Raw genomic sequence first — 17788 nt, 5'->3', positions numbered from 1 at the left:
AATCGATTTTAAAATCATGGGCTATACTCAAACTCTAAATCCAGAACCAACATCGCGGATACGCGATAGCTACTGAGGTCTAGTTGGGTGTTTGAGACGATGTCTTGGATATCTGATAGGCTGTTTGTTCGTCTCCACACTCAAACACGATGCAAAGAAGGGTGAGCACATTTAACTGAGACTGCTACTTGACTCTCTTTCACACCGAACGTTGGAGCCGTACCTCTAGTGGGCAGGATAATTGTAACAGCTTGTGGGTTGCCATGCTTTGGTTACCATCCACCTCATCCACTGGTATTGCGAGCAAACGAGCCACTCACAACTTCTACAACTCTCAATGACCTAAACGAAAAGATTCTCTCGAATAAAAGAATTGTAATTATTTATTCTTGGAAGTGCCATAACTGAAGTGTGGTAACAAAGCGACTCTGCAACAACTGCGCGATAACTTTCTGCGGGTCCACTAATTGCATTCTTGCTCTACCCCACCCGAGAGTAACACGCTGTGTTGTACAGTAACAAACTAGCAAAAACTACATAGTGTAAGTCTTCACACCATGCCTTGGGTATGAAATTTAACATATGATAAGCAAGCTCCTTTGAAGAAAGAGTGCGTACGCTGCAGTACATGCTGTAGGCCTCCATCCAACAACACCTTTGCCTTGTTTTCGGTAGCATAGACTGCCGTGACACCAGAACCTGTCTGTCTATGAATCATTCATTTCTGCATAAACAGCTTGGCAAATCCTGAACTAAAGCTCGGAATCTTAAGACAGGCACTACCCCTGTGCTTCCATGTCGTGTCTATGCTTGCTTGTATCTTAGAATGCGCATGATGACTATCTAACCCCATTGGAAGAGTGTTTGCTTTTTCCCCTTGTTGCCCTTCTTCTTTCCTGCCGCACCGGCATCCTCCAGAGTTGGCGTTGAAGTTCCGCTGTTTGCGCCCGATGGGCCGGCCCAAGGGTTGCTCACTGGCGTATTACGTCCACTGTTGTCGCGTCGTAGAGCGTGGCCAGTGTATCCTGGGCTGAAGAGTGTGCTGGTGGGCTTCGCAGCTGCTGGGAGTGCTGGGAAGGCGTCTGATGCCGCGGGCTTCTTGTTTACGTTTGTTGATGACGCGACGCGTGATGGCATGGGCGAAGGACGCGCACTCGTTGCAGCAGACGAAGAAGCCCATGGCGTCTGTCCGGGTTTTGCACCGACGCGGCCCGACGGCGCTGGCAGAGCAGGGAAAGGATTGCTCGACGATGCGTTCGACCAGCTGGCTTGCTGGTTGGCTGTAGATCGTGATGATTTTGCCGTTGAGCTCTTTAGCTTCAGTACGCGAGAGCCTCCCCGCACAGTTGATCCACCGTTCAACGCCTGTTCTATCGCAGAGCCAGGTAATGAAGGGTAGTCCTCGTTGATGGCCTTCCAATCATTCCATGCTTTCAAGAGCCCTTCCCGCTTTCCCGGCATCTCGAAGATATCTGCCAGTTCCTTGATCAGCTTTCCCATCTCCTTCGAGTTGGCGTCGAATAGTGCAAAGAACCCCTCGATGAGCTGTGCCGCCGACACCTTGGAATTGCGATACGCTGATACTGCGGCTCTGAACTCTTGTAACTTGATCTCACTATTCCGAAGCATGTTTGTAGCTCGTTCTGTGACTGCGTTGTGGCGTAGCAGTCGAGCCTGCTCCTGAGGTGTTTGGGGAACCGGGTTCGCTGGTTGTATGTTCATGCTCAGTTGAGCTACACCGCTTGTGATGTTGCTCGCAATCGTTGGGGCTGGACGCGAGGCAGTTACGGTGGGAGGTTCTGAGGCGCTTGGGGGAGGCCTTGCAGCGAAAGCCTCGCCCGGAGTTGGTGCAGAGAGCTGGCCGCCGAAAGTTCTTCCAGTGACCGAATGAGTGTTTTGAGCTTCTAGCTGCCGCTGGTAAGCAAGCTCTGCTCTGCTCAGAGGTTGCGCAGATGATGCAGGCACCGGTTCTGCGTTTGGATCCCGTCCACGTCCACGGCCTCTGCCGCCCTCGCGTCTGCGGTCGTCTCGCCTGTTGTTGCCATGACCTTGCTCATGGGGCGCTCTTATTTGGAAACCAGACATATCAACTCTCCGAGCATCTCGTAATGCGTCCTTGGAAAGACCATTGGGATGCACTTCCAGCTGATGCGCCTTGAGATCCATCTCGGAATCAAAGACAACGAACTTCTTCTCTAAACACTCACGGTCCGGGCAAAGGAAGTGGTCTTTCCGGAAGTGCACCTCGAGGGAATCGTAGTTGACAAAGTATTGTTGTTTTCTGCTTCCCCCTTCTCGACGATCGCAAATGTGGCAGCGCTCGTGCTTGTCTCTGCAATGAGTGTAGAGCTCATCGTCACCGTAAAAACGTTGTCTGCAGAACCCACATTCTGGGTGTCCCTTGAAGCCACTCTGATCTATTGCTCCGGGGTTATCGTCGCCGAACTTTTGGTGTTTTCGTAAATCGGCCTGTGTGAACAGTTCGTGCTCGTGGGTGAAGACCTTCTTGTTTCGCGTGCATAGGTCACTTGAACATGTTAGCCGATGCAGCTGGTCTGAGACTATGAAGTACATACCACATCACTTTCTCGTGCGCCGTCTTGACATGGCGATGCAGGTCTGGCCAGCCCAGACAGGCAACGTCGCACTCGCTGTCGGGACAATTGTACTGCAGCAACAATCGTGCGTCTTCGAAAACGCCAGAATTCTCAAAGTGTATACCTAGAGTGTCATCGGATTTGAAAAACTCAGTGGTGGAGAAATCCTCGTAACTCTTCTCTGCGTCATCTGTAAGGATAACGTGGTCTGACTCTGTTCGGCAGTGCGCGCAAGCTTTCGTCTTGTATAGAGCCCGCATCCGGATGGAGCAAATATGACATGTGCGGTGGTTGCAGGGAGCGACGGCTGTGTGCTGAACGGGCGAGGCGCAAATGAAGCAGACTTCGGCATCGTCATCCTCGTCCGATTGCTGAAGGTTCGGTTTCACGAGAGTGGGTGGAGCCTGGCCGTTCTCTTCTGTCTCTATCGCTGGCGCCTTGCCCTTCTCTGGCGCATGTCCACCACGACCGCCCGCGCCGTCTCTGTTGCCGCGACCTCGCCCACGACTCTGGTAGCCGCCTCGTCCACGTCCTCTCCCTCCAAAGCTGTCGTGACCGTCTTCTGGTCCACCATGTCCACCATGTCCACCTCTACCTCTCCCGCGGCCTCTGCCTCCTCTCCGCTGTGGACTTGCAGGCACTTGTGTGTTTTCTTGGGCACCAGTCGAGGCCATGGCGGGGTATAAGATCTGGTCTCAGGGATATGTACAGGGAATTGATGGTATGATGAGTGTCAAAGTCTTGCGAGGAGCGACGAAGGGCTGTTTGCAGGCAGGCCGGCGAGGCCTCTTTCTACAGTAGGCGTTTGGTGGTGGGTTGGCGAAAGTTACTCGCGATGACGATGTTCAAAAGCGAACGAAAGCTATTAGGTGGCCCATGCTGAAACATGACTCAAGCACTTATAAATATTCCGAAGTGGCGCATCACCATGGTAGCCTCATGCATGAGTCGAAATGATTTGGCTATAATACCTCCGTGTGGAAGTAATTACGCGCTTATCACTGCATACCGTTATGTTGTCGGCATTCTCCTAGCGAAAGGGCCGAGATATGCTTCACTAATTCCTCCGATTCTTGATCCGTCGAATATCACAGCTCGCGTAAACCTTCCTCATCCTCATCGTACTCATCGTGGTAGAGCGACTTGAGCATGTCCTTGAAGTCTGGCCCTCCGCTGCCACCAAAGTGTTGCTGATTGATCCAGCCCTGCATGACGAGTATTTGATCGGTAAACTTCTCGGCGTCAAGATGAGCCTGTTCAGTTTCGGCGGCCTTCTTCTCCATCTCGACGGGGTCTTGCTCACTGTATGCGGCTAGCTCAGTTCTGAGCTTCTCGAGGTCTCTGGTGAGGTCGGCATGCTTCGTAATCAGTGTCTTACGATCGCCACCTGCTGACGATGAGTGTGAGCACGATCAGTGTTACTGTGGTATTTACCTGTTTCCATGAGCATATCCTCGTCTTCAGTGCGAGCTGCACCTGCATCATCCACTTTCGCCTGGAGTTGGTTCACAGTAGCGTTTGCCTTGTCGAACTCCTCTTGGGCTTTCTTGAGAGCAGCGTCTTTGGCTTTCTTTTCGTCGGCAGGAAAGCTCCAGTACCAGTTACCGCTGCCAATCTTCTCAACACGAATCTTGTTGTCGTCTGAAAGTGCTTGGAGGTAATCCTTGACTTGCATGCCGTTGATGGAGGAGACTTGTGGTAGTGTCTTCTCGAGGTCCTTGATGCTGTGAGCCTGTGCCGTCTTGTGGAACCAGGCAAGGATAGAAGCCGCTTTCCGCGGGTTGGGCTGGGTTTTCGGTGCCTGCCGAGTTTAGTGAATGCTAAAGTTACTCCTGTGTCCGAACTGACCATATTTGCTCGATTGAAACGACAGATGATCTTGTAAAAAGGTGAAGTAAGGAGGATATGCGAGAAGAGACGACTGTGATGGAGCGCGTGTAGCAGTGAGATTGTAAAACTCTTAATTGTGCCTTCGTAGCGAACGAGTTCTTCCAGGGCTCGAGGAAAGCACGCTATGCCGTCAGCTGCAAAAGGAGGCAGGTACGACCAGTGCTCAACTATACCTTTGATCGCAGCACCGCCTTTGAACATGCCACCAATATCGTGACGTTTACTCTAGCTCTTCCGAATCATCTTGCGACTCCTCCTCATCAGATGAAGTCCACGTTTCTAGGCGATCCTTTGCCTTTTCCTTCGCGCGCTGCTTCAGTTTACTGGCTTGAGCTTGCTTCTTGGCCCTGCCAATAGCTCCCTCTTTCTTACCACCCCGAGTCCAATCTTTTTGACGAGCAAGGACTTGCGCCTCATCTTCCTCAGCTGCTTCGGTGAAAGCTAAATCTCCAGTCTCACCTAGCACACCACGCGCCGTCTCTTCCATCAAGATACTCAGGGCAATGAGCGCAGTTTCATCCATGCCTCTCCAAGTCCTTCGCATGAGGCCGGGTCGCTCCGTTTTGGCCCATAGTGTCGAAACGTAGCTTTTCATTGCGTCTGCTAGATCTCCACTCGGAAGCTTTTGGTCTGCAGGCAACTTGGCGTGTGCAGGGTAGTAATCATCTTCCTCGTATCGCATGGGCGCATTCTTTCGCTTGAAGAGGACCTCATCTGGACGTAGTGGTTTTCTGGATGCCTTGGGATCATGGATGTGGTCGATCAGACCGGTTTTGGCGACTCTGCCTTGAGATATATTAGATTATGCAACCTGGCTGTAAACACGTGCGTCTCTTACGTTTGACGGCATCGTAGACGGTGGCCCGTCGCTTTCGTGGTCTCTTAACTACTTTCTTGCGACACGGCTTTTCGTTATCGGAAGCCATTCGACGTGGCCTCGGTACGCCTACGTGTTGGTGTTATGCTGAAGTACAGCGGACTGTACAGGTAAGCGGCTCGCTTGGCTGCAAGGCTTGAGCATCAGTGAATGTCTTGCGACTAGACATCCCTGTCGCGTTGTGGCGGCCGGGCTACAACGTCATAATCCTCTGCGCACCCTCTCCTTCCTCATTGCCCCAAAGCACACGAAGCATGTAGTCGCATATGAACACCCAACACGTGCTCGACAGGGCGTATGGCTTCATTCCCAACCACGTCCTTAAACGCGGCTACACCTCGCGTCTCACCTACGCGCTGCAACCATCGCCCACCGTAACCTTCAGCCAGCACCTACCCGCTCTCGATGACCCGCACGAGCGCATACCGGCGCATATATCCGGGGTTAATGCACTGACAATCGACAAGTTTGAGGGTCGATATCTGCTCTCTGGAGGTGCTGACAGCTCGATTGCGGTATGGGATCTCGAGGCGCAGACTACAGCAACCGAGGCGGGAGAGACATATCTCCCCTTGACGGCGGTGAACAAGACAAGCGAAGAGCACAAGTTGGGCATTACACAGATACAGTTCTACCCCTTCGATTCTCTGGCGTTTCTCACGTCGTCGTACGACCACACCGTCAAGCTCTACTCGAGCGAAACGCTCGCGCCATCTGCGTCCTTCAACCTCGACTCGGTCGTGTACAACATTGCGCTCTCGCCTGTCGCCTCTCATCTCCTCGTTGCATGCGCCACCCAACACCCCAATGTCCGTCTCGTAGACCTCCGTTCAGGCGCAACTACACACAGTCTTGCGGGCCACTCTGGTGCGATTCTTTCTACGGCGTGGAGTCCGGTGCGCGAACATGTTCTTGTCAGTGGAGCTACAGATGGCAGCATACGTTTCTGGGACGTACGTCGCAGTGTCGGTGAACTGGGTGTACTGGACCTCGAAGACTCAGTCGGTGTACTAGGGAAACCCACGTCCTTTACTCGCAACTCAAACAACGCTCAAGCACACAGAGACGCTGTGAATGGGCTCGTATGGACAGAGGACGGCAAACATCTAGTCTCTTGCGGACACGATGCGCGGATACGCGTCTGGGATACAGATACAGGTGCCAATACTCTTGCAAACTTTGGCCCCATGGTCAAGAACTCGGGTCTTGCGCCGCGCATCCCCGTTCTCGCACCAGTGCAGAACCTCCAGCCAGGTTCTGATCTCATGTTCTATCCTAACGAGCACGAGATCCTTACCTATGAGCTCTTTGACGGCAAGCTCATCCGTCGATTACGCCGCTCACAGCAGCCTCAGACAAATAACCCGGCCAATGCGTCCGGTGCTGCAGCGACAAAGGGGCAGCGCAATATCAGAGATAGAATTACAAGTCTGGCCTGGCGACCACACCATGTGGAGATGTACTCTGCGTACGCCGATGGCAGTATTGCGACGTGGAAGCCAAGAACAGAAGAAGAAGCCGAACTAGACGAGGAAGAGGAACTCGAACGGAAAGAGAAGGAGGTGGATAAGAAGAGGAAGAGGGGCGTACTGGATGAAATCTACCAGGGTCTGACAAAGAAGCAGATTACATTTGGCAACATGGGCTGAATGTATGAGCAAAAAAAAATGATCATCTCGCAATTGTGGAGAAGGATGTTATGCATCCTCCGGGAGCTACAGAAGTTGTTAGAATAGTTGTTGATGAAGAGGATGTGGGATATAACGTACTCGAACCCGGGCCAATTGCTTGGAAGGCAATTATCCTACCGTTGGACCAAGAATGCTTGATGAAGAAAAGTTGCTAGTTGTTAAAAATATACCCATCCCAGTCATACTCTTATAGAATGACTGGTCTCGTGAGCTTTCGCACAAAATGAGAATGTGCGCAGATAATAGTTTGCCATAAACGTTCTAGTCTATCATGGTGCACAACTTGTAAGAATGAGTAGGCGCTGTCGTCTTGCTAAAATCCAGTTCTATAGTGGGCCAAAGGCCCCGACCTAGAACAGGTGGGGTCGTGTGCATGAAATGATCCAAGTTCATCGCCAATGGGTTCATCTTGTATGATGAGCTTACAACTCAATAGTAATAATATTTGGAACAAGATGAATCAAGATCGCTCAGGTCATTAATTACAACATATGTTTTCCGCTACGTCTCTTCATGTCCCCGTTGCATTCGTCAAAAGACACTCCTTTCTCATTTTACGCTTCCCGTCTGTCTCTCCGTTTACTTGATGTCTATTCAGGCCCAAAATGCGGTAATCGAGCAGGAACAAACGCCTCTTCATCATCTTCTCCCCTCCCATCTTTGATAGACAAGGGTCGATTCGGCGTCACAGCCTTACTCGAATAATCACTCTCATCGACATGAAACCCACTGCTGTCCGGCATCGTCTGGGTATCTACAAAACTGGGAAAAGGTATCGAGTCGAACTGGTCAGTCAAAGGCGCAGTTTCGCCAGCGGGTGTGCGTACAAGCGGCGATACAGTCGAGCTTACTGCCGTCATTACATGAGCCGGCGACGAGGAGCGGGGCGTGCTGGATTTGGTAGAGAGCGCTTGTTGGTCAGGAGCTAGGCCACGCTTGACGGCGAGCTGTCGGGCTTCCTGACGTTTGCGATGGACTTCCATTTCTTCTTCTAGATGGAGACGTTCTTCTTCTTTATGTAGTTCGTCGAGGGTGGGGACTTCTTCAATCATTTCGGAGGCGGAGCGCTGAGGCAACGGGGGCTTATCAGAGGCGCTTGTGTTGCGTGAGGAGACTGTTCGGGTAGACATGCGGGAGGCGGAGGGTCGCTTGCTTTTACTTGAGCGCGCTTTGTTGCTGCTGGTGCTGTCTTCGTTCCACTGCCCTGTTGTGCGTCGCTCGAGCGCGATGGTGAACTCGTCGTCGAGCGGTACCGCGTCTTCTAGCTCGTCTTCGCTGGGGAAAATGTCGCCTCTAGAACTCAGCGAGTCGGTCGTGTGTCCGGATGTATGTGTGTTGCTTCTCTGCCTGCGATGTCCCTTACTCTCCGGCCCGTCCAATGCATCCTCATCACTGTCCTCAATCAACGGCTGTTCTTCCTCGAGGCTCCTTCGCGTTGCGCCCGGGTGCTCTGTGAGGTCTGCCGCCGAGGGCTTGTATCGCAGTCCCCTACCGCCAATCTTCCAAGGCAACCGTCCCAGAAAGCCAAAGTAAGAGGAACTTGGGATGAGAGTCGGGTCTTGGGCGCCGTCTCGTGGCAGCGTCGTGCTCTTCCGCCGCGGCGTGTTGTATCTGGCATCACGATTTCGCTGTCCATAACTCATGCCGCTCTGTCGACCAGGCTGCGTAGTTGCGCCATAATTGGCCGCGCCGCCGAGAAAGCGGTCGAGGTTATCTGTGCCCCAGCCCAAGAGGCTGTCGTTCTCGTCGTCCTCCCAGTCGTCGTAGAAGTCGAAGCTGACTTCTGCTCGGCCTCGTGATCGTCCGCGATTGCGCCGGCGGTCGTTGTGCGCTGGGAAGCATGGCGCCGTGCACGCGTTGACGCATTGGGTAATGGATGAGAAGCATGGGTTGACGTAGCGCTGTGTGAATCCGTAGATGTTCTCCTGCGCTGATTCGTTTGCGTGTTCGAGGTTCTCCGTGATTTGATGGAGCGTGCGATTCCACCTGGGGTCGCTGCGACGGTACATGATGACGATGACGGTGGTTATTACTCAGTAAGAACTCGTGATTATTGCGTGTAGCAGCGGACCGCTGCAATGCGACAGCGCATTGGCTTCAACACAGAGGCAAGCGCATTAACTTTGGGACAAACTAAGGTATGACGACGTGGTAGATGAGATGCGGCTCGGTTGGCATTCTAGGTTCAGATTCCCCAGCCCTGCGTTCCAGCGTTCCAGCGTTCCAGCACCCCACATCCAGCCTTTCACCCCCACAGTCTGGCTGCTTTCGGCACACGCCTTCCGACCAATCCTACCATGCACCATGCGATACATCCGCTTTCTCAAAAGTCCCCGCGTAGTCACTGACAAAGGCACCTCAAGAAAGCAAGTGCACTGTCTGATCACCATCACGTCAGATCTAGGGGATTCCTTTCTCCCTTACGATATTCAGCTAGCAGCAGAGCTGTTAGCAACAGCAGATTCAGAAGAAAATGTGCTAGTATGGTCGAACGCGCAATGGACGGCCGGCATGCGGAGTCTGCCCATCACATTCCCGCTTCCCAAATCCCAGGTATCGTTAACCAATCTGCGAGTAAGAGTAGGCGGGGAGCCGAAACGAGCGCACGATGAATTCTTAGCCATCTCAGAACCAGATGCTCGGGGCGTTGTGTCTGCCTGGAGTCCGCCTTTCACGTCTAACGTAGGTGCTCCGAAGTTGGTCCAAAGACGGTTCAAGCTACCTGATGGACCTGTCACTACTATATGGGAGGAAACGGGAGAGAGCATAGCAAGGCATTTGTGGTATGTAACTTCAATATGTAACGTATAGGTCCATAGGTACTGACTTGGATGTTTAGGGACGCTGGTATCACACTATCTTGTCAAACACCAGCTCTAAGAAATTCAACTTCTGACTTAGCAAAAGCCTTGCGGCCATCCCCATTCAAACCTCATTTCAATGTGCTCGAACTAGGCACTGGCTGCGGGATGGTTGGCATCGCAATGGCTCAAATCATCCCGAACTCCAAAGTGCTTCTGACTGACCTTTCAGAAGCTAAAGAGATCGTAGAGCGCAATATCAACTCAGTTACCATAGCACCAGGTGCCTCACTCGCATTCATGGAACTGGATTGGGATGCAGACCTACCTCATGATCTGCAGTCTACATCAGATCAGCTTGATCTTGTACTCGCTGCTGATTGCACGTACAATCCAGACAGCAGGTATGTCTTTCTCTTATACTGTTAAGGTGTCTTAGATAGATTCACCGAAACAACATTAATCTGACCTTCATCTACAGCCCAGCATTGGTCAACATTTTGGCACGACTCTCCAAAGCCAATCCAGGTGTTGTGGTTGCTATCGCCATGAAGATGCGGCACTCGAGTGAGGAAGTCTTCTTTGATCTCATGAAAGACGCGGGTTTCATGGAGACGACAAAGATGGACTTCCCGTTGCCGGGAGATGTAGAAGTTGGCGAAGAGGTCGTCTACCTGCACGTTTACAAGGCTACCGTAGGATAGTAGCCTCCGAGCATCATGTGAGACTAAGTCTGGTGAGCTTGCCTGTGGACAGTCATGACTGAAATAAAGAGCAAAATGAAAGAAAAGTATCCAGTTATATCAGGCTTCACAAACATGTTCCACTGCATCGTCATAAGCCTGTAGATTTTCAATCTAGCTCTGCAGTTGGCCACCTTCAGCCTTGCACCATTGAGTATATTTGATTGGAAAGGTTGGAGATTGAACATGGCGACTTGTATCAAGGGGTTGTACGGAGACTAGCAGAGTGGAGATCTTACGTTGTACAGAATGGTGCATGTACGAAATCGAACCCCTCCAAAAATAGAAGAGCACCGATCGTCACCGACCATGACCGGCGTCATGACGACTACCTAAGGCACCGCCGATGGGGCATTTCTTCTGGATTCTGCGCCAGAGGACCGCTAGCGTTTCAATTCCACCGCCTTCTCTCACCGACCCTGTGCTTGTACCTGATAAGCTCCGCCCTGAAGTTACATCTGGCATGACATGTGTCGATCACGAAGTCGGAAATACTCGATATGCAGATTGCATAGGGCGTCGTATTCGTTGACCGCAACGTCGTATACGAATTCTTTAGTAATTCTCAAGGCAATCATGCCAGCGAAGAGCGCAATCTCAAGCTTCTCCACATGGTCCAGGAACGCCAGTGGGTAGTATCCCAAGGTTCTGATAACCGAAGTTGCGCCGTTGTTTCCCATGTTGAGCTCAGCACTGACAGTGTGAACATAGGCATGAGTACATGTAGTGGCCCTGTCTTGCTCGTCTTTAAACTCATCATCAGCATAATCAAATCCAACATCTCAGTTTAGCTCACTCTCCTCATTCCACAAACACCAACATTCCTCAATCTCAAATACCAAGATGTACGCATCCGTTCTTTCCCTCGCTCTCTCCCTTGCACCTGCCGTGGTCGCAGCAACTCCTTCCAACTACGGCGGATGGAACGTCACTATCGAGGACAACAATTTCGAATACGGCTACCGTTCCACCAACATCGATGCTCTATACATCGACGCCAGCACTGCCAGTGGTGAGCCCGTCGCCGCTGGCTGCAAGACCATCAAGAGGCCTGGTGCGGCTCCAGCTGATACTGGATGCTCGCCCGCCAGCTTTAACTACACCTTGGACGGTGACGCCGGTGTTGCCGGGTCATACTGTAAGCTGTCCTCAACACCTCTTCGATACGTGAGACTGACGATAGCCATAGCCCTCGCGCTCGAGCAGACCGTGACGTTTAATGGCACAGGGATCACTGTGTATGGTGCTAAGCTCATCGAGATTCAGTGCACTCCTCATCCCGAAGAAGACCTGCCGTACACGCAGTGCAAGGGCACGGCTATCGTTAGGGTGGACAAGGCTGGAGATCAGATTATCGAGTAGGCACTGAGGTGTTGTGCAGCATGTTCGTGCTGGGTTATAGTGCACGTGCTGACTAGTTGATAACATGTAGTCTTTACTACTGACTTGTGATTACTACGACTATAGTGTCAACGTGTAGTTACTTCCCATTGATTCTTCGCATGGAATGCAGATTCAATCCATATAACCGTAAAACATTTAGGACCTCAGTACATGTCCATCTGTCGTGGTGATGACAAGGCTGACTTTCGAGCCCGCATCAATCGAAGCTTGTAGGTAGACTAGGTATGTACAATCACTGTATGCCTGTGGATAGGAAGTAAGAAGAGCCAGTTCTCATCCCACTTTACCGTCCCTCCAGATTATACTTTAAAACTACCCTATACAGCAAGTAGCGTGGGGTCTGTTGAACCCAGCACTAACAGCCACTAACGATGCTGGTAAGCACTTCTGGCACTAGCTTTGCAGGCTACGCCGCTACGCCGCAGACTAGTAGATGAACGGACTAAACAAGGCGTGCAATGGCGTGAGATATAAAAGAACAAGGATTTTGGGGTTCAAGTGGCTTGGCAGATTTGTATGTGGGAGAGTTGGGGTGGGTGTGGAGGGATGATTGGAGCGAAAGTAGAATGGTGGCTTTTGAAGGATTCAGAGATGGAACGAGAAAGAGCGAGCTCTTTGTAAGGGTCTGCGACCATGATATGCCATTTTTTCTTGCTGCTAGATAAGTAGGGCTTGGTTTACACATGTCATAGAAGGAGTTTCTTTGCCTGCGCATAAGAGTATGGCTTATCATCGGCTTTTGTCCTACTGTGTTGACGTGGGCTACGTTCCGACTAGAATCTTCTACAGCCTTTCGGCCGCCAACCAAAACTTGAATTCCTTTCTCGCTTGCAGCTCTCATTCACTACGTGAGATTTGAGCGTACCTCTGGCTGTGCACGTCACGAGTTCAGTATGCACATCGGATTGGCTACGACCGACATGAACGGCCACAACCATTGTATATACAGTCTATCATGCTATGTACAGTTAATTACAAGTCCCGCAACCGATTATAGTACTAGGTTGCGCTGGCGACAAGTTCAAGCATGTGTTGATTTCATTTCCAGTACAGTGTTCAAGGCGATATTTTGTAAGTTAGGCGACGCGATTTGGTTATGAAAGAGTTGATAGCTTCGGTGAGGGCGCTGGACGGTTTTGCGCTTGCCTTGGGGAGTCTGTTAGTATCGCAATACTCATTCAAACGGCGAATGGACTTACATCTGTGCCTCCGTCTGGCGTAGCGGCACGATTTACAATGGCCTTTTCGCTCTCCGTCAGGAACGTCTTGATGGAGTTGTTGGAGGATATGCGTATCGTGTTTCCGTAGTTATCGTATTCTCCGGTTTCCTGGACAGGAGTTTGAATGGCTTGTTGTCGAGCTGCTTGGGCGCGTCTTTTATTAGCTCTCATCACCCAGAGTATACCCAAGGCGATAAGAATGGTGATAAAGCCTATATTCATATTAGCTTTGCTCCAAGAAGATATGACAAGTCACTTACCCAGGACGCCGAAAAGAATGAACAAGGACCTTGCTAGAGGAGTCAAGCCGCTCTGCGGCTCGACACTGACAGCGGTAGCCAGGCTCGAAGGTATGGCTGAACCAACTACCAGAGAGGACGTCAAGAATGATGAGGATAGCGATTGTGGTGCAGTGACAGCTAATGGAGCGGGGACGGTCTGAGTGGACGTTTGAGCATCTTCTTTACCTTGAGCTGTTCGTGTAATGGTGACAAAAGTAAGAACAGGAGACAGTACTGGAGAGCTTGTCGTCGTTGAAGATTCTGTAGACGATAGAGTAGAGATGGCCAATGTCGGCAGCATGGAGAAAGAAATCGTAGAAACATCAGCGATAGTTGAGATGGATGTACTCGTGGTCGACGAAGGCGTTGATGAGGTCGGTACATTCGTTGGCCTGGAGTCACTTAGAGTCGTCAATGAGGCTGCTGCAGCGTCTACTGTAGGCTTCGGTTGGTTCTTTCCCGGCATAGGCTTATCCACTGTCATCGCGGAAGTTGAAGAGATTACCAGCGAACTCTCAGGGGTCGCGAGAGGCGTTCTGATAGGTGCGGTCACCAACAGAGGAGCTTCTACGGAAACCAAGATAGTCAGTGTACGTCTCACATATATTTTGTATGCCCTAGATTTACCTTGATTCATTCCAGGAACCGTTACCAACGAAGGGTCACCTTGGTTCATGCCTGGAAGCGCTTCTTCGTTTATCTTTACGCCAGAGTCTGCCAGAAATGCTGGCACTGTAGTTGAAGCCGTTTGTATGGTGCTGGTTCCATTCATGGTACTGACATCTACCTGAACGGCAAGGGAAGGTCTGGCGGTAGACTCTACCAACTCAGGTAGAATAGTTGAGCTGGCATCCATCGATAGCGAAGGTGCAGAGAGAACTTGGAAGGTCGTTTCTTGAGTATTGGCAGGTGTCGGTATGGCGGAAGGTGAGGACTGTTCGGATCGCGAAGTCGACTCTTCTTCCATTCCGGTGGGTTGGTTTGTTGGCGGTGGTCGTTCCCACCGTCCGTTCATGTCCGCATCCGATTGTTGAAGTCTTGTCGCGCCTCTGCGCGAATCCGTATCCTCAATCTTTCCATCCTGACCTTCAACTACGATGGACGTAGCTGCCATCCTTGGAACATTACGGTGTACCAGCACCGGTGGGATCTCATATGGTCTGCTTGGTGCAGCCATAGCAAGGTGGAGTTTCCATAGAGGCGATGAGCATTCATAGCATACGATGGTGTTGAAGCGGCAGTAATGCGGGCTCCAGACCCCAGCCGGCTAACAGTGGTTCCATACAGAAAGTACGAGATCCCAGACCCAAAAACGTGTTAAAGCGGGTGAACGTTTCGGCCTGGACAACAACCACGGGCGATGGTTGGTCGGGAGAAAGTCCGCTGCGACCTTTTGTTACCAAACATGGTGATCACGATCCCTGCACCATGAGGATCCGTGGCTTTTTTGAGACCATGGGGTGCACCAGTCCGTTCCTTTGGGAGATCGTGTCCACTTGATGCGGGCTCTCCAAACGTGCGCTTGTTTCGTAGAGGAAGCGAAAGTTTACGGCGACACTCGAAACGCAGCGCATGCAGCGGGAACTTCGAGACCGGTCTGAAAGCTAAGTGCCACTAGGATGGCCGCGTGGTATGGAGATGATTCATGGAGAGGGTCCGGTTGATGATACAAGAAAAGGAATGGTAGCCTTGCTGTCAGCTCATATAGATCAGGTAGCTTGTATTTTGGGTAAAACACCAGCATATTGATGATTCCTACCACGAAAGTCTTTGCCAGCTACTTATGTGTTGCTCGCGATTGGAAACAGCAGCAAGATGTAGCTCTTGATTATGGAATTGCCGCGACATGTTCGAAGTTGCCAATACGAGGTGTCCTAACTCCGATTGCGCAGACTCATGCGACAACCGTAGCTGCGCCTGGTATCACTATTCCGGCAGGCCCTGCCAATAATCCACCGAGGCTTAACCCAGAGAAGTTTTCGCGTCTAGGATTCGCGATGTTCAGTAAGAGGACGATAAGGCTGAATGTTTAGCTCGCGGTAGTATCGGAACCGCGTGCGTCCCCAAGGCCTGTGGCACGGCAGAGTGGATCAGTCCATCATCCTTCCGAGTCGATGATGCTTGCCGTGCGCCACCTTGGTCCTAGATCAATAGTCTCTTCTCGTATACCCGGCATGCGTGGTTCTGGCATGTTTTCAATATGATAGTCGCGTGTACATAGCCGCTGTTGTTGTTCTTTTGCACTTGTACCTCCCGAATGGCAGCACGCGACGCTTCGGATCCCGTGGTTCCGGAAACCATCGACCTCGAGCATGGGACGAAACGCGACCACAACCACGATCGAGTTACACCGAGTGGCCAGAGCATAGAACTGGTCGCACCGCATCGCCAGTCCCGTCATAGCCCGCTATGGACAAGCAAGTTGAGAGAGCGCACGCCAGCACCTGTGGCCCGTTGGAGCCGGAAGGTTGTCGAGTGGGTGAAGGGGCCGAAGCCATCGAGCAGGCACACGATTACGCCTTTGCTTGAGCGCTGGCAAACACTGCCTGTGCGTGTGCTCGCGCGGTTGCCAGAATGGGCGCGCTTTTGCATATATGCAGCAGCATGTGTTATCTGGATTGTCGTCTTCGCTGTAGTCATCAGTGACGGTGGGCTTCCCTCTGACATTGGAGGATTTGGGGCGCCTGTAAAGCTATCATGTGTCAACAACCTGTGGTATGTCTCCTCGTCTTATACCCCAAGCTGCGATGACTGTACTGATCGTCGCCAGGCCATCCCCAGAAAGCTGCGGACCCGACGGCCGTAATTGCTTCCCCTTCTCCAACGCTTCGTTCGCTTTCAACTGCCCCGCCGGATGCTCGAGCGCCCAAGTGCTCAACCCTCGCGCAATCGGACCGCAAGTCGTAAACTACCGATCCTTGGTCGTTGGAGGTGCTCCAGAGTCTGGCGATAATGCCTTGGTATACCGCGGAGACTCGTTCATATGCTCAGCGGCTATACACGCTGGAGTCATCGGCAATGGCAATGGCGGTTGTGGTGTCCTCTCTTTGATAGGAGAGCGAGACAGCTTCGGCGCTGTGACACGCCATGGCATAAGCAGTATCGGCTTTGACTCGCACTTCCCAATGGCCTTTACCTTTGGTGAGGCTTCGGCCAAATGTGAGGATCCGCGCTGGAATCTGCTTATCCTTTCGACCGTCTTTACTGCTCTATTCGGCATCTTCACCACGAGTCCTGCAGCCTTTTTTGTGCCCATCTTCACAATACTGTTCTTCCAGACTGGCATGGCATCGGATCCGCCTTCGTATTCAAACTACGCGTCTTTGGCCTCTACAACACTCGGTCGCTTCTTGCCTGCTGCATTAGCTGCAGCCCTGTTCTATCGGTTTAGTATTCGCAAATCTTTGCGTAGTTGTAAGGCGCAAATCGAGAAGACCGTACTTTGGGTAGGTGGGGCTTGGGTCGGCGCACTTGGGAACTACACGTTTGAACGTATACCCATACAGCGGCTCACAGGACATGACATTCAGCAACAGCCTGGTGCTATCACAGCATTAGTAATCATTGTGCTCATTCTGTTTGCTGTCGTTCTGTACCAAACATGGTGCTTCCGCAAAGAAGGACGACTGCCACGCTATCTTGCACTATATGCCACATTAGGCATTAGCCTGGGTATACTCGCTGCTATGCCAAAGCTCACACTCAGGATACACCACTACATAATAGCGCTCTTGCTCCTTCCAGGCACTGCGATGCAGACGCGAGTGAGCCTGTTGTGTCAAGGTCTGCTGGTTGGACTGTTCGTTAATGGTATTGCACGCTGGGACTTCGACTCCATCCTACAGACGGCAGCGGCGTTACGAGGAGATGGCCAGCTCGGATCTGGCATCCCAGCCATTCTTGAGCCTGTTATCAATGGCTCGAGCATCACCTTCGCATGGGGAAACTTACTCCGCGGATACCAAGGCGTGAGTGTAGTGGTTAACGATGTGGAAAGATATCGGGGCTCTGGTGGAAGCGACCAAGGTAACTTCACTTGGAGTCGGTCAGACGACGAGAAAGATGAATACTTCCGGTTTGGATTCGTTAGCTACCAGTTGTTTGGCAACGTAGCATATAGCGACTTTACTAGAGCAGGCACATGGTTCTCGAATGGAACCTGGGGTGAAATTCCGCCAGGTCGTACATGAATAGAACACGAGTGACATAGCTTTCATACAATTCATGTGCCCTCTTCATATATACACTGCGTATAAGACAACGTTGCAAGACGCGAACTACATC

The 17788-nt window shown here is 51.6% G+C and overlaps 9 protein-coding genes across 9 annotated transcripts; 4 read left to right on the top strand and 5 right to left on the bottom strand.

Moving 5' to 3' along the window:
* Nucleotides 1–843: 843 nt before the first annotated feature.
* Nucleotides 844–3271, bottom strand: ALTATR162_LOCUS10712 (uncharacterized protein; the record flags this gene model as incomplete). Its single annotated transcript, XM_043318350.1, has 2 exons — nt 844–2527; nt 2577–3271. The coding sequence occupies 2 exons, from the start codon at nt 3269–3271 to the stop codon at nt 844–846; spliced, it is 2379 nt and encodes a 792-aa protein (XP_043174285.1).
* Nucleotides 3272–3685: 414 nt separating this feature from the next.
* On the bottom strand, nt 3686–4448 carry ALTATR162_LOCUS10711 (uncharacterized protein; the record flags this gene model as incomplete). Its single annotated transcript, XM_043318349.1, has 3 exons — nt 3686–3984; nt 4032–4398; nt 4446–4448. 3 exons carry the CDS (start codon nt 4446–4448, stop codon nt 3686–3688), a joined length of 669 nt encoding a protein of 222 aa, XP_043174284.1.
* A 259-nt stretch (nt 4449–4707) lies between these two features.
* ALTATR162_LOCUS10710 (uncharacterized protein) lies at nt 4708–5413 on the bottom strand (the record flags this gene model as incomplete). The annotated part of the gene is made up of 2 exons (XM_043318348.1): nt 4708–5273; nt 5326–5413. 2 exons carry the CDS (start codon nt 5411–5413, stop codon nt 4708–4710), a joined length of 654 nt encoding a protein of 217 aa, XP_043174283.1.
* A 217-nt stretch (nt 5414–5630) lies between these two features.
* Nucleotides 5631–7013, top strand: ALTATR162_LOCUS10709 (uncharacterized protein; the record flags this gene model as incomplete). Its single annotated transcript, XM_043318347.1, has 1 exon — nt 5631–7013. One exon carries the CDS (start codon nt 5631–5633, stop codon nt 7011–7013), a length of 1383 nt encoding a protein of 460 aa, XP_043174282.1.
* A 632-nt stretch (nt 7014–7645) lies between these two features.
* ALTATR162_LOCUS10708 (uncharacterized protein) lies at nt 7646–9064 on the bottom strand (the record flags this gene model as incomplete). Its single annotated transcript, XM_043318346.1, has 1 exon — nt 7646–9064. One exon carries the CDS (start codon nt 9062–9064, stop codon nt 7646–7648), a length of 1419 nt encoding a protein of 472 aa, XP_043174281.1.
* Nucleotides 9065–9359: 295 nt separating this feature from the next.
* On the top strand, nt 9360–10560 carry ALTATR162_LOCUS10707 (uncharacterized protein; the record flags this gene model as incomplete). The annotated part of the gene is made up of 3 exons (XM_043318345.1): nt 9360–9838; nt 9895–10260; nt 10338–10560. The coding sequence occupies 3 exons, from the start codon at nt 9360–9362 to the stop codon at nt 10558–10560; spliced, it is 1068 nt and encodes a 355-aa protein (XP_043174280.1).
* An 882-nt stretch (nt 10561–11442) lies between these two features.
* On the top strand, nt 11443–11961 carry ALTATR162_LOCUS10706 (uncharacterized protein; the record flags this gene model as incomplete). Its single annotated transcript, XM_043318344.1, has 2 exons — nt 11443–11737; nt 11789–11961. The coding sequence occupies 2 exons, from the start codon at nt 11443–11445 to the stop codon at nt 11959–11961; spliced, it is 468 nt and encodes a 155-aa protein (XP_043174279.1).
* Nucleotides 11962–13059: 1098 nt separating this feature from the next.
* ALTATR162_LOCUS10705 (uncharacterized protein) lies at nt 13060–14681 on the bottom strand (the record flags this gene model as incomplete). The annotated part of the gene is made up of 4 exons (XM_043318343.1): nt 13060–13149; nt 13203–13435; nt 13484–14071; nt 14132–14681. The coding sequence occupies 4 exons, from the start codon at nt 14679–14681 to the stop codon at nt 13060–13062; spliced, it is 1461 nt and encodes a 486-aa protein (XP_043174278.1).
* Nucleotides 14682–15761: 1080 nt separating this feature from the next.
* On the top strand, nt 15762–17694 carry ALTATR162_LOCUS10704 (uncharacterized protein; the record flags this gene model as incomplete). The annotated part of the gene is made up of 2 exons (XM_043318342.1): nt 15762–16219; nt 16275–17694. The coding sequence occupies 2 exons, from the start codon at nt 15762–15764 to the stop codon at nt 17692–17694; spliced, it is 1878 nt and encodes a 625-aa protein (XP_043174277.1).
* Nucleotides 17695–17788: the final 94 nt, after the last annotated feature.

This window comes from Alternaria atra, assembly GCF_907166805.1.
Source record: "Alternaria atra isolate CS162 genome assembly, contig: 34, whole genome shotgun sequence".
Taxonomy (NCBI): Eukaryota; Fungi; Ascomycota; class Dothideomycetes; order Pleosporales; family Pleosporaceae; genus Alternaria; species Alternaria atra.
The sequence above is the reverse complement of the archived record's forward strand: the minus strand, read 5'-3'. Positions and strand labels throughout refer to the sequence as shown.